The sequence below is a fragment of the Ruditapes philippinarum genome, unplaced genomic scaffold (assembly GCF_026571515.1).
Source record: "Ruditapes philippinarum isolate M1 unplaced genomic scaffold, ASM2657151v2 ctg1244_1_1_1_1, whole genome shotgun sequence".
Lineage (NCBI taxonomy): Eukaryota > Metazoa > Mollusca > Bivalvia > Venerida > Veneridae > Ruditapes > Ruditapes philippinarum.
Genome location: NW_026862258.1, coordinates 378,949 through 394,513, shown reverse-complemented (window position 1 = coordinate 394,513; position 15,565 = coordinate 378,949). Strand labels below are relative to the sequence as shown.

At 32.2% G+C, this 15,565-nt stretch overlaps 2 protein-coding genes and 1 long non-coding RNA gene across 3 annotated transcripts; 1 reads left to right on the top strand and 2 right to left on the bottom strand.

Annotated features, from left to right (window-relative positions):
* Nucleotides 1-204: 204 nt before the first annotated feature.
* LOC132718451 (proline dehydrogenase 1, mitochondrial-like) lies at nucleotides 205-5,599 on the top strand (the record flags this gene model as incomplete). The annotated part of the gene is given in 4 exon segments (XM_060702150.1): nucleotides 205-323; nucleotides 907-1,184; nucleotides 1,636-1,724; nucleotides 3,554-5,599. Coding segments are annotated over 4 exon segments (683 nt in total), but the record flags the coding sequence as incomplete, so codon positions are not given.
* A 596-nt stretch (nucleotides 5,600-6,195) lies between these two features.
* LOC132718450 (uncharacterized) lies at nucleotides 6,196-9,333 on the bottom strand. The gene is made up of 2 exons (XM_060702149.1): nucleotides 9,238-9,333; nucleotides 6,196-6,774 (listed from the first exon to the last, which is right to left on the bottom strand). The coding sequence occupies exons 1-2, from the start codon at nucleotides 9,280-9,282 to the stop codon at nucleotides 6,280-6,282; spliced, it is 540 nt and encodes a 179-aa protein (XP_060558132.1). The 5' UTR covers nucleotides 9,283-9,333; the 3' UTR covers nucleotides 6,196-6,279.
* Nucleotides 9,334-9,370: 37 nt separating this feature from the next.
* LOC132718452 (uncharacterized) lies at nucleotides 9,371-11,413 on the bottom strand. Its single transcript, XR_009624086.1, has 3 exons — nucleotides 11,354-11,413; nucleotides 10,306-10,429; nucleotides 9,371-9,469 (listed from the first exon to the last, which is right to left on the bottom strand). It is a non-coding gene; the product is annotated as an uncharacterized LOC132718452 (long non-coding RNA).
* Nucleotides 11,414-15,565: the final 4,152 nt, after the last annotated feature.

The window sequence follows — 15,565 nt, the reverse complement described above, 5'->3', positions numbered from 1 at the left end:
ATTAAAAGGGATTATGGCAAAATGAAAACATATCTTGATCTTCACCCGTTCACTCACCCCTGGATGGGCATAATGTCACTTTTAGTATTTTGATAATTTTTATGTTATGTACGTACCCAGACTTGACATCTTCTTTTCACAACGTGAAACTTATCACAAATTTTAAGCAATTATAGCTTTCAGAAGAGTTAGAGGTGCGGCTGCTAATTGACGCAGAATACACATATCTGAACCCCGCCCTGAGGATTCTTAGTTTGGCTATGATGCTGCAGTTTAATCGAACAAAGCCACTTGTCGCCTATACCTACCAGAACTACCTTAAAGTAAGATTACTAGTCATTTATTCGTTTTTATTTACTTACACAAAGAAATTGAATAATTAAAATTCGAATAACAATGCTACATGCTGAATCCGTTTGAATGAAACTGTGCATGGATGGCACGTATGAACACATATTGTCTTCGCCCTCAAGTACCGGTTTTACGCTGAATATAAGAACGGTGCCAGTTAGATTAAAACTTCATTCCCACGCTTCTCGGGTAGACCTGTTTTCTGTCTTGTATTTGTATAACCGTTCTGTATATTAATGGGTAGCTGTAAAAACAAAGTGTTTAATGGTGTTTGATGGAACAACCTTTGAATTAAGATAGAATAGTTTTCCTAGCGTTTTTTGTGATATGAGAACAAAAATCTACATAGTATTGCTATTTAACTTTAAGTGGACATAGATTCATCTGAAAACGTTGCAAAAACACCTCACTTACATGACTGAAATAAAATAAACATATGATTTAAGCGAACTTCAAACACCAAACGTTTAAAATCAGAATAGTTAAAAGTTTTGTAAGATGTAAGTTCTATAGGCTTACGATTCTATAAAGATTTGTTATGTTTGAAAATTTCAGCAAACACATGACCAGGTTGTCAAGGATTGCCTTTTCATCCGCTCCAAAGGCGCTGGATTTGCTACAAAGTTAGTTCGTGGAGCATACATGCACAAAGAACGCCAGATGGCCAAAGACAGTGGCTACGATGACCCAGTCAACCCGACATTTGAAGCCACGAGTGATACATATAACCAGTCTATGGAACATTTACTGGATGCTATACAACGAGAACCAGACAAATGTTACGTGGTCATTGCATCACACAACGAAGATACAGTCAAACACGCTGTGCATGAGTGAGTTATATGTCGACATTTAACCATGTAAAGGAATTGTAAAAGTTTATTTTTCGTTTTCGTAGTTTTTCTATATATTCCGTCGTAATTGTGATTTTTATCTCGTATTTAGATGAATATATTTTTAGATGTCCCTGTTTCCCTAATTGATACAAAGTATTTTCTTTTTGATATCAACCAATTTTCCTTTACTAAATACATGTTATACCCACTTGAATGGGTATTTCAGGTACACATTGATGTGAATGTTTTTTGATTACTCAATATACACATAAAAAAGTTTGATTTAAATATGCAAATTAACATTTCTTTTCAGAATAAAATCCAGAGATTTGAAAGTCAACAGCGGGTGTATATTTTTTGGACAATTATATGGAATGTCAGATTACTTGTCGTCTGCTTTAGGTTGGTTCAATGTATGATTTTCATGTAATGTATTGTTTTGTTGCAGGATTGACAAAAGGTCATTGAGTACAAATAATGGTACGATATTTTTTGGACAGTCATATGGAATGTCCGACTACCTTTCGTCTTCATTAGGTGTGTATTTAGCGAGACAATGGATGGAAATTGAGAAATAAATAAACTGATGTGCAATAGACAGTGTGTACATGGTTATAGGGAAATTCTGTGTACTAGTACTACTAGTATTAGCAAATTTGCTATCAAAATTTACCTAAATATAGTGACTTCACGATGATTTACATTTAAAATCTGAACTTTGGTTTCGTGTAAACGGATGAAGAATGAAAAAGTTGCACAAACCAAACTGCTGAAAATAATCAAATTTCAATACAAGGTAAACCATTGTAAACCAATATGTTTATGCAAATTTTGATACCAAATTTGCCACTTTTTTGCTCATGACTGTATACGGAATTTTAAGTAACCAAGAGCACACTTTCTTTTGCAACTTAGTATAGTTTTTTTTAGAGGTAGAGGTCATTTGTCAACTTTCCTGCTTAACTGGTGGAGTTAGACCTCAGGTGCACCTCCATGCATTATTCCAGACACCTCAATAATTCCAACGACGTTCCGTAAGCTAGCTGACAGTGTTTGTATTTGGTATTGTATGGATACCTGTCATATGTAACATTGCTTTTCCTTATTTGGTCTGTCTTCGTTTTCAAGAAGGTAATATATGACTTAAGTGAATTGTTCTTATCACGCAAGGCCACAGTAAGGATATGGATTTGATATAAGCATCCAGTTACATGTACGAGAACATATTTGAGCCGCGTCACGACAAAACCAACATAATAGGTTTGCGACCAGCATGGATCCAGACTATCCAGCGTATCCACTCAGTCTGATCAGGATCCATGCTGTTCGCTTACAGACCCTATAATAAGTAGAGAAACTGATAGCGAACAGCATGAATCCTGATAAGATTGCACGGATGCGCAGGCTGGTCTGGATCATGTTGGTCGCAAACGCACTATGTTGGTTTTGTCGTGACACGGCTCATTTCATTTAATCAGACGTTAGTAACTATTTATGTTCCATTGTATTTTATTGATACCCTTGAAGTTAACGATCAGATAATTTTCGAAGAGATTAGCAAATCTATCTATAAATGATATTGACTATTCTAACCAACACTGTGTGGTTTAGATGGTAATGATATATAAGAAGTTCGTTTTATGTCAGCCTTTAAGCGGTGCCCCACTGCATGCTTTGTAGGTTAAATACGTGAAAATGTCCGTGTGTTAGAAGTGATATACAAATTGTATACACCTGGAAATAAGTTAAGCACAGCCCGGAAAGGGTTGAGGTAATTATCCGGGAACGTGGCGGTTTCACACGTTATTAAAAATTTGGCTACTTAATGTCATTTAAGGTTACGTAATCGTCAACATTGACCAAATATCCACCAGTAAATGTTTTGTAAAGGCTCTAACACAATACTTAAAAACAGTTACATTTTGGTAAAAACAACACATTTGCTTAAGCTTCAATAATTTGGTTAAGGATAAACTAAACTCATAAATTTACTGGTTTATGAATACTAAATTGGTATCGCTACTTATCGAATTACTATTTCTTGGCTCAATCAAGCAGTTATTTCAAGATAGTGCTTTCAATCACAACCAATTTTAAATTCCCATGTATATATAACTGGTCATACATTTATATTGTAAGAGTTTGCCATACATTTTTGTCTTAAAAACTGTTTCTTTTTCTTGTTGTAAAAGTTGATGGCAATTTTGAATCCTAAGTAAGTAACTAAGTAAGTTATTTCGTATATAATCATGAAAGACTGGTGATTCTTTGAAACAAGTGTAGAATGATATTATTGAACCACATGCAGGATATAAAGACACACGTACTATGCTTTAATAAAGCAATGGATGCCTTTTATCCAACAGGACATGCGGGTTTTGCTGTTTACAAATCTACTCCTTATGGACCAGTTGATGAAACTATTCCGTACCTACACAGGAGAGCACTGGAGAACTCTTCAGTGCTAGGAGGAACACAGAAGGAACGGCAACTCTTGTGGAAAACTCTAGTAAGCAGAGTAACGTTTGGTTTGTTACCGAGAAACTCCCAGCGAGTGCAATGAAAATGCCGTCAATGCATCTTTATGACAAATAGTATAAAGTTATATAAACATGTAGTCTTTTGTATTTTCTTATATTTTTAGAAGATATCTTTAGTAAGTATGTATGACATTATTAACTAACCTAAGCAACAAGTTTAATCATCTTCATTCTTATTTTTATGAAAAAGTGATGTTTTTGATATTTAATTTTATTTTATATATTGTTTATTGTTTTATTATTTTTTGCTATATATACAACTATTGAGATACCTCTTGATTAACTTATTTTTAAATAAGTTTTTCTTATAATTAAATATTTCATTCAAGAAGCATTTGGCATATAATTACCATAGATACGTTAAAGATCCTATATTTTGTAATTATGGTTGTTACCACACTTCTTAATTAAGTGAAATTTTATATATGTATATAATTATGCAACTAAAACTATTTTCAAACATCATATGTAAAATATGTACCGCAAATATTTGTGCACATTATATGACTAATGTAATCATTAAAATATATGCATTCATTTCTTATTGAAAAAATTGACATAGACTATAGAAAATATATTTCTGATTGAGGTAATCAGAAACATGAAATGTAAATTCGGTAATATCTTCTCAAAAAAAAAAAGAAAAAAAAAAAGGAGAAGCTTTTTGGTACTTACAATATTGATAAATTTCATCTTCAGTTGAGCATTATATTAATGATATAAAGCCATAAAAAGCATTACAGAATGTTAAAGCTTATATGTTGATGTTTTGAGTGTTCATCACATAGTTCTTGATTAAACATTGTATCATAGTTTGGGGACCTTTCTGTTGAAAATGTGTCAGAGTTAAATTGTATACATATACATGCACAGTGCGTTAACTGGAATGCAGGTATAAAGTACCCGCACTCTTGAGCATGTCCATTGATTGGCTCACTTTTGCTGGGGTTTACTTATTGCGACGGCAGGGAAAGGGAAAGCAATGAAAATATCATATTCAGATGCTCGTTCATTGGTTACTTTTTTCTGGGGTTTCATGTTGTGACAACAGGGAACGTGTTTTTTATGTTTGACTATGTTACAAAAGAGAAAGAACATCAAAACACTCGGCATTCTAATTAATACTCGTGGCCTACGCCCACTCGTACAAATCAGATAGCCTCGTGTTTCGATGGTCTTTCTATTACTAATAGAGATAGCTCTTAGTTTCCTTGTTTTACAAATAATAATGCTATTTGTCATACATGTATGAAAATAGTTATGACCAGATAGCTTCTTTAAAGGAACTCCACTGAGGTCAAAAAAGCCTAAAAATTAAAAAAAATAATAAAATTTACATAAATCAAATGAAGCACTTAAAATAGAAAAGGATTATAAAGAAATATGCTCAGAACTAAAATGAAAATCGATTTCTGAGCGTTTCTTATCCCAACTTGAGTGAAAAGCGTTGCAACGCTTTTTTTTGGGGTAACATTTTGCATAATAAAACGATAATTCTGAAAAAACGTGGAGAGTGAAGGTTCTGAAAATTTGCAGAAAAGTTATTGGTCTCGACATACATCAAATGGTACACACACACATATTGGAAAATTTCTCCAGACCCTTCAAGTCAAAATCCTCAGTGGAGTCCCTTTAATTGCCGTTTCTTTCTTTTAATTTTTAGTTTTAAGAAAAGTTTTGATACTTGTAGTTGTGCTTAAATGGACAAAGTGTAAGAAAAAGAAAAGAGTTGTCACGCTTTATTCTTACCTTTTATTCCTTGATAAGATTGTTTTAACATTTAAGAAAACTTTTCTGTTTATACGTACAATTCATGATAAATCACATAACCGTATACAAATGTACACGAAATAAAATTATTTAAATAATGTATTTATTTTGTCCTTGTTTTAAATGTGTCATTTAGATTTGTAAAATTTGAATGGTCGTTTCGTTATTAGCGCCCATTCGCACAACTGTGTGCAGAATAACTGTCTGTAAAATTTTTAAAATGCCGACAAAAAAACTGACATAATTTATTTTCCCATAATAAAACGTAATAATAATAATAATAATAATAATAATAATAATAATAATAATAATAATAATAATAATAATAAATAATGATAATTACTATTATAACATTAAATTTTTTTAACGAAAATAACAACAAATAAGACAAACTTACCGTCGGAGACCGACGGTTTATTGACATGCAACATAACATTATAACTGCTGGAAGAAATTCAAATATCTAAGGGAGATCATTCCATATCCAAATTCATACGGCAGTATACATTGATACACGGTTGTCTTTCTTGCACCCTTATAAAGACATGTTTGTTGTGGTTCATATGGAACATTTCGAAGTTACCATTTTAAGATACAATCGAAATCACTGCTAAACGGTAATATAACGGTAGTCCTATATGAGTGAAACTATCTTTACAAAAAAATGAACAAATGATTATTATATGCATATGGGAAATAATGCCCGTAGAAATTTGGGCATATTCTAGCGCCTTTTTTTACAGAAATATATGATACATGGAAAAAATTCAAGTACGGATTTCTTATATATTCTTACATACAAATAAAGTAGCAATGCCATTGGTGTGTACGCGATCGTGCTTTTCAACAAAGTCCTTAACCTTACCATCCTTTTTCAAGGCATTTATTTTCTGCTCAACATCTTTTATTTCTTTTTCGTTTGCTATTGCCCAATAAGAATCACTGTCCCGCCAGGCTTTGTTCAGTGGACCTTCTGCGTTATCATAGTCTACCAAAACGGAGCCTAGCAATTTCATTTTCTGAATACAAGTAAAACCTGTCAGTGTAAAGAGGTCAAGAAATTGATGAATTGAAGCAAACTTCTTGACATATTTGCGCGAAATTTCCATGTTGAGATGATTGTACCAACTGTTCATGATATCATCCGGGGTAGATGCCATAATGAACATGGTTCCATTCTGACACAATACCCTGCCAGCTTCAGCAATAGCGTGCCCGAGTTGTTCGAAGCGCTGGCTTTCATTTATATCGTCGTTTGTATCAAGATGATGTAAGACCTGATGAAGATACGTTACAAAATATGGAAGGGGAATATCAGCCACTTTTTTGTGTTGTTTGATATTTAACATCCTAATTCTTATTTTATTACAATAGTTTGTTGGCAAACATGCTTATTACTAAGATACTGTTCTCATATGAATAAAGCATATTATGAGAACATTTTTATTTGAACAGTACCTTTGACTTTTATGTGAATTTGTTTATCATGATCTATGTCTCATTTTATGAATTGTGAATGTGAAATTTATTTCTCATAATGAAATTGACAATAGGAAGTAGTATTCTATTAGACTTGAATGATAAAAAAACAGTCCCAAATTAAAAATGCATATTTCATATACCCGAGTTTGTTACCATTCTGGAGTGCAAACCATTTTGAAGGTAGATTTATATTCTCGAGATTGACAGACATTAACAGTATACAAGTGTATATACACGAGATTGATATATATGTACTAAAACGTTTATCAGATATTATTTTCGGGTATATATGCATGCACATTCTCAGTTTATAAAATTTTTACTTTTACATTGTATCAATCTTTGTACATGTATTGGTTAAAATAACTATTTCCACTGAACATCCCTTAATTTCGAGTAAGCGAATGTAAGAACAAAATGTTGCAATGATGAATAATTTTGTCAGATTGGTGTTTATGAATATGCATACTTTCATTAAAAAAGTCTACTCTCTAACCTTTATTGTCGGGTTGACATGAATAAACACACTTTATTTTTTTAATGTTCGGCATATAAAAGTAAGCACATAGGTTTGTATTTTTTATTCATATCTATTCTGGGTGAGCAATGTGTTTTTTTTAACAATCTGCACTCTTTCTCTGCATCTTATATACGGAATGTTTCAGTAACTGCAAAAGCTGTTTGACAGTAACATTGAGTAATGTATAGAAAAATCAGTATACATGTATGAATATGGACGTCATCAGTCTGCACTGATGACACATCTTTGTAGAAAGGTGTATAATACTGGCCGCCGAATTTAACAGTATGTGCCAGAATATCTGCACACTTGCTGGTCAGGTGTTTGTACATTCATCAGCGGCAACTTAAATGACTACCTTTTTATTGAGCCTGCCTAGGATGTGTTAGGATGAGGGTGGGGAGGATTACGAGAAGTAGTGATATATCTCTACAATTTTTTTAAAAATTTTATTCCATGCTGCAGAATAGTTCGCATAAAGATATGATTTTAAACTATTCAAAATTGCAATTTGTCAAAATGTAAGAAGTTATTTTTAAAAGTGATGCTAATAATTATTTCCTTCAGTTTCTCATAGAATATTAGAATATATCTAATTTCATCATCTTCATTCGCGCTACATTACTAGCTACTTCCCCTTTGTCACTATATTAACAATAACTGGTGTTGATGTGTTAATCAAAGGTGCATTACAAGTAACATTGATTTGCGAGCTGTTCTTCAATGACACATTTTACACTACAACACAATGTATCTGCTATTTTTTTATGTTTTGTATTTATTTGTTCAAATATTTTACACATGTTGTGGGGAATCAAAGAGCTAATTTTGATAAGAAAGATAAATAATGTCTGAACACAAAAAATATAATAGTGATAATCATGCATTAATAGTTTCTTTGCATGTTTACAAAATAAAATGCATATAATCATATTATCACTGATACGAATTAAGATAAACGATGATTTTTCACAAATAAAATGTTGTCAAAATATACTTAAGTCATATAAGAAAGGTGTCATACTGATAAGCTAACACATTTCCGTCCAAAACAAAACTAACGCAATAAAATAAGAAATATCATGTTAGAATATCAAACAACAAAGCACAAAAGACGACCTGGCGGATATTGCCTTCCAAAACAATATCCATAAACGCATTACTGATTCATTGATAGAAAAGTGATATTTTTAATGCTGTAGTCGTTCGTTCATTTTTTTGACATTAATCTGTAAGCATGTAGTAATAAAGTCAAGCTTGATCAATGCCGTTATCCGGCACACATGTTGTGTTTTCCCAAGCCAATCCATAGGTATAAAGCTTCACGGTTACTTGTTAGCTGTAACTGTAAAAGTTTGTTTGTACCCACAGATTAAAATATTGTTACTTCCACAGTAAGTCTTTTTATATCATAAGTATTGTTTGTTAATAATGTGCAGTCAGCGTTAACATAACTGAATAAGAAGCAAAACGCCCTACCGCGGTTTACATATTATATGGACTTGTCCATCTTTTAATGTGTTGACTAAAAGCGTATTCTGTTCATAACAATTTTAGCAAAATATTAATAATATGTACTGACTGAATAGCAAGAAGTGCAGACCATGGTTAGACGGCACGGATGTGTCCGTTGGCATTGTCCTACGTAGAATCTGTTGCCGCCAGGACGGTAAGGGCTATTATATCTTATTAAACTTACTTTAGACGCTCATGTTTATTTAACATCAAAATCTCATACTTGACTGAATAAAATGGCATCAAATGTAGCGTCATCAAATGGCATATTTGGAAGCCTATGTTCAACTGTGTCAACAACAACATCCCTAGATAGAGCATCAGCAGTTTAATCTTAGCCCTTTCAAAACATGCCAGTGGAAGCGTCCATTAGCGTTTACTTTACCGACGCCATAATTGATTAAAGATTTTGTATAGTTACCGGTCCCACATCCGGCATCGAGCAGATGAAGCTCCTGTTTATAATAGAAGTACATTTCTTTGTTATACATAATATGGAGTAACAAGTTTGAAGATCTGGAATGTCCCACAGATAACATAAATTCACCCTTCTTATCAAGGTGCTAGATCTAGTGTTATGGACAAACATATTTCAATGTATGACAAATTCGACACTTTACATAATAGACGATGTCTACCATTGTCAATAAGTTAAAAGCAAATATGTATAATTTAAACTATACAAAAATGAATCTAAATACACTGATAGATGATTAATAATTGAAAAAATCATATACCCCGGTATTCGGTATAACTTTTAAAAAGATTTTATGAATTTACTCGTTCAACTCAACATATAAACACAGATACATGTACATATGAACAACTTTGAAGGCTATATTTAAGATAAGATGAGTTTTGAAAAATCTACAGCTTATAATTATAATTCATACCACAATACATGTCTTAAATAAACTAAATGGTAAGAAAATTTTTTCGAATCGGTGCAGGACAACATTGCATATATAGTTGCTCTCATTTTTTGCATTTTTAAAACAATCCATTTGGCTAGCAAACGCTAGTTTTATATAACTACCCATTGCAACTGTAAAATGTCAGTAACGCAATGCTAACAATTAATATTTGTTTATCAAAATTATCGGAATGACTTATACAATTTCTCTTAACATGTCGTTCAGCTGCCAATGCTTTCAGTGCTTTGATTATAGTATGTTGTGGTAATGTAAAGATGTAATTATCTCGTCATTGAAATATGACAATGTGGTTATGCCATTTAAAATGTTGAATCTATTTTTCCCGTCATTGAAAAAGGACAAAATAATACGTTTACCTTCAGCGGTTTGTTATTGTAAACATGCATCATTCCAGCAACAATATCAGCACCTAGCGGCTGACGATTGTCATCATAACCATTACACGTGGTATTGTAATCTTCAAATGTACTCATTGTTAACCTGCAACAATAAACAAATGTATATATGATGTGCTCATACTTCAAACTGGTTAATTATTTCTAAATAATTTAAATGTACATATATGTAACCTATAACATTATAAAATATCAACATTTTGTGTGCAAACTATACTGGTAACAGACAAATGAAAATCTGAGCTGGTTTGTACATTATACAGTATTATATTTAGATGACTAATCAGCTGGACAAATTTGAAAGACAGACAGTTTATGGAAGAAACATGCTGAATTTATTTTTATCAATGTATTTCGAACTATTAAAGAAAGTAATGAATATTTGTCTTACATGCAATGAATGAAAATCATTTAACTTCATTAGTAAAATAGCTTTACTTCCAATTTTGATTTTACAGGTAAAATTTGAAGATTCACCGGCAACAATATAATTCTTTACTACTGTTTCATATTTCATGTACGAGTATGTCAGTGGTGAATATGGTAATGCATGTACATATACTATTGCACTTAATAAATTAATTTTATAGTTCATTATACATATATGCAGCTTATTTATTATTTTGCACATATAAAAAATAATTTTCCTACCCTGATTTTAATGGGTGGGGAAGGGGAAACAAACATATTTCTATTTTTGGCCTTAGTCCTTAACAATTGAGGAACTACGAGAACATGTATATCTGTAAATATAAGTAAAGTGCGGGTTACTAGTACCTGCAATCCAATTAACGCACTGTGCGTGTATATGTGTACGATTGAACCCTGACACATTTTCAACAGAAAGGTCATCGAACTATGAAACGCCCGCTTATCAAGTACGAGCAATCAATTGATTAATCAGTACATGCAATAGCTTTAATTTTTCAATATATTTAAATCAATTATTTGGCATATATACATGTATTAATACATATCTATAGAAAAACATAAAACAATGATAACTTACCCTACATGTACTGTAATTGTTACTTATTGTCCTTGTAAAGAGATGAACAGGTGTCTTAATGCGGTTTAAAAATAAATGATAATACGGTGGTAAATATCGAAACTCTAGTGATAGAGTGTTTGTCATGTAAAGAAATCAATGAAACGAAATATGCTTACTGACTGCCATTTCCTTTCATCTAACAATGGAATTGCTCTCTTTTTAATTTGGAACTGTTCATTATCAATTTTAGGGAAAGCAGTATCAAAATGCTAAAATTATGCAGCCATCAATATGATATTGCCCATGACAAATAAGATACTTTGGTGCTGGGGTTCGTCGAGGTGGGTGAGGGGGTGTAAATATTAAAATAATAAAAAACAAGAGCATCGCTAGGCGGAGCATTATATGCCCGAAAGTGTTTTTTTTTAGTAAGGATGAAGCATTTGTAAGACATGGGAATTAGCTGTTCACTCTATAAAATTTTACAGCTGTAGGTTGCTGAATACTTAAGTTATTAATAATGACCTTAACCTTTGACCTTGTGATCCCAAAATCAATAGGGGTCTTCTACCTAATATGGGCAATCATCCTAAGAAGTTTGAAAATTGTGGGCCAAATGGAACTTTAGTTATGCTCCGGAAACTGTTTTCAATTTTAAGGTAATAGTGACCTTGACCTTTGACCTTGTGACCCAAAAATCAATAGGGGTCTTCTATCCAATATACACAATCATACTATGAAGTTTGAATATTGTGGGCCAAATGGAACTTAAGTTATGCTCTAGAAACTGTTTTCAGTATTAAGGTAAAAGTGACTTTGACCTTTGACCTTGTGACCCCAAAATCAATAGGGGTCTTCTACCCAATATGGACAATCATCCTATGAAGTTTGAATATAGTGGGCCAAATGGAACTTAAGTTATGCTCCGGAAACTGTTTTTGGTTTTAAGGTAATTGTGACCTTGACCTTTGACCTAGTGACCCCAAAATCAATAGGGGTCTCCTACCCAATATGGACAATCATTCTATGAAGTTTGAATATTGTGGGTCAAATGGAACTTAAGTTATGCTCCGGAAACTGTTTTCAATTTTAAGGTAATAGTGACCTTCACCTTTGACCTTTTGACCCTAAAATCAATAGGGGTCTTCTACCCAATATAAACAATAATCCTATGAAGTTTGAATATTGTGGGCCAAATGGAACTTAAGTTATGCTCTAGAAACTGTTTTCAGTATCAAGGTAATATTGACCTTGACCTTTGACTTTGTGACCCCAAAATCAATATGGGTCTTCTATCCAATATGGACAATCATCCTATGAAGTTCGAACATTGTAAGTCAAATGGAACTTGAGTTATGCTCCGGAAACTGTTTTCAGTTTTAAGGTAATAGTGACCTTGACTTTTGACCTTTTGACCCCAAAATCAATAGGGGTCTCCTACCCAATATGGACGATCATCCTATGAAGTTTGAACATTGTGGGCCAAATGGAACTTAAGTTATGCTCCGGAAACCGAATTGCTAACGGACGGACGTACAGACAGACAGACGGACGCCAGGGGGTATAACATAATATGCCCTTTCGGGCATATAAAAAGTTCACAACACGTTACGATTACTACTGATTCCGTTTTACTAACCAATTTAAAAGCCCACAATTTATTCCAGCAGACTAAAGCTCGAAAATGAGACCTTTATGACACACACGATCAAAGGCTTTTGAAATATCGCAAAAGACAGCTCTCACTTCTTTTCCATCATTAAGGGCTTTGCAAAATGTATTACATAAAGACGCAAGTTGATTGGTTGTGGAGTCATTTGGAACAGTGTTATTAACAACCAAAAAATTGAATATATGTCTATGTATAATTTTTTCTAAAGATTTGCTGACCGTGCTAAGAAGTGATATAGGTCTGTAATTAGAAACAATTGAAGGGTCATCTTTCTTGTAGATTGCACATACATAAATATTTATATTATATAAAGATAACCCCCGCCCTTAATATAAAAAGTCTTCTTGTTATAAATTAAAAACTAGATACCAGTCTACAAAAAAGCTAGAATCTGATTGGTTGCTTTTTGAGTATAAATAATCAAACTGGCCAATGGAAGCCGTTTTCATTTCATAACCTTAGACCCTGTTCTCTAAGCTTGCGCTTGTTCCAAAATTAATAGACTTATTCAAAGATTTTGCATGACAAAAGGTATGCATGCTTCATTTGAAGGTGTTTAAAGGTACCAACCTATGCAAAAAGAAAGGAAATAACATACAACTGTACCTAGAAATTAGAAATTAAAAATTAAAGAACATTATATTAGACTCATTCAGATGTTTGAGAATTCCAGAATCTGAGATATTTCATGACAAAGTGAACTTCTTTACAATAGATATTCTGACAAAGTTCTTTATTCTAACTGGCAGTATATTATGCTTATACAGGGAAGAACTAGCAGTATTTAATTTTTAGTACATGTAGTTGAAACATAAATACACATGGAGTTAATATTATTTGTAACTGACATTTAAATGGAGTTTATTAATTTTGGTAGTTAATTTATTGATGAATACATTTACACTGAGACTATTTTAATACTTTTACATAATGTTAATATTCTCCCATACAGGACTATTTACAAACAATCAAATCTAAGGGTATAAATAATATGAATATCACAAATAATGAAATTATTTCTTGTTTTACAAGACTAGTGTAAATGTACATCGAACAGATTAGCTGATAAAGTTTATACATATATTTCAACACTTTAACTTTCATCTATAACTATTGTAACTAATCTTAATTACTTGTCATTAAAGACCAGTATTTGTTGAAAGGTGATCTCTTCAACAGTTAGTTTTGCACTACAACTGATTATAATAAAATCAGAAAATAATTTTTAAAAAATGCTGGCATTAAATTATATGTTTTATATGGTGTCTATATAGAGGTAGTCTAGTCATAACCTTATTTTAGAGGATAAATTATTCAAAAATTTTTCTGCACTTCAGTTTCTAAGTAACCTAATAATTTGAAGATACATTTGAAGACACATTACAATACCAAGGTAGGGCTTAATCTAACTCGTTGCCAAACTCATTTGCTTTTTGTTATATACTCATCATTTGTATAATATTTGACATTTATTTGATGCAATACAATATGTTTTAACTAATAACATTTCTAAATTTCCTCACTCGCATTTAGCTGTAACCATAAAATATCTACATGTATATTAAAAAGGTATGGCCATGTTAGTTAAAGAGTGAGTAAGTCTGAGGAAAGTCTTTCACAAAACTTCTAATATATATATATATATATACTTTGATGCATTAATATATATATATATATATATATATATATATATATATATATATATATATATATATATATATATATATATATATATATATATATATATATATATATATATATATATATATATATATATTAATGCATCAAAGTACAGAGTTCAAGCCAGGTCATGCCTTTTAATTATTAGATAGCATCACTGAAGACTCAATATTCTATACTGCAGTCCATTTAACGGTGTTTCAAAAAATGATTTCTTTATTGCTCATCTATCAGCTTGCCTGGAACATCACATCTTCCTTGTCTCATTAATAACTTTGGAAGAAAAAAGCCTTGGTGTGAGTCACTTGTTAGGGACATTGACATTGGTCAGAAGATGACCCCTATTGTTTTTGAGGTCAGTAGGTTAAAATCAACATGGCCTTGATGACAAAAATGGATTATATTTTCAAGCAATGTATACTTCAGCGCTATCAGTGCTTTGATTTTCTGTTTCACGGTATTTTTATTTGTTTGGGTCGTCAGACCAAACAAATAATGGTAGCGAAATTACAGACTCTAATGCTGTTAATTGCAAATGCCGAAAGTAGTCCGCTTTTTTGAAGCGGTTACTTCCCTTTATATGTACATTAAAGCCGAACAATTCAGGGGAGATCACTGCGTAAAGATGGTCAAATGAAAGGCTCATTAATTTTCAAGCAAAATAATTCCCGAATGTTCGAATATTTCTAATATTGTTTTATTCTTTATAGATATACATACTTATAGTAAGCTCCATGATTAGTTTCATCTGTGTTAAACAACAGTTAGCGTCGTTAAAAACCCTACTTTAGAATAATATGGTTTTCTTCATGCCGTGGCCGAGGGGTTTGCGCGCTCGCTTAAGAAGCGAGAGGTCTGGAGTTCAAATCCCAGTTAAG

What these genes read in the sequence shown, in the direction of transcription:
- LOC132718450 (XM_060702149.1), bottom strand. Translation starts at nt 9,282, where the DNA reads ATGCCATTTGATGACGCTACATTTGATGCCATTTTATTCAGTCAA. An exon ending in ATGCCATTTTATTCAGTCAA is followed by an intron (nt 6,775 to 9,237) that starts GTATGAGATTTT and finishes TATCTTCATCAG; the next exon opens with GTCTTACATCATCTTGATAC.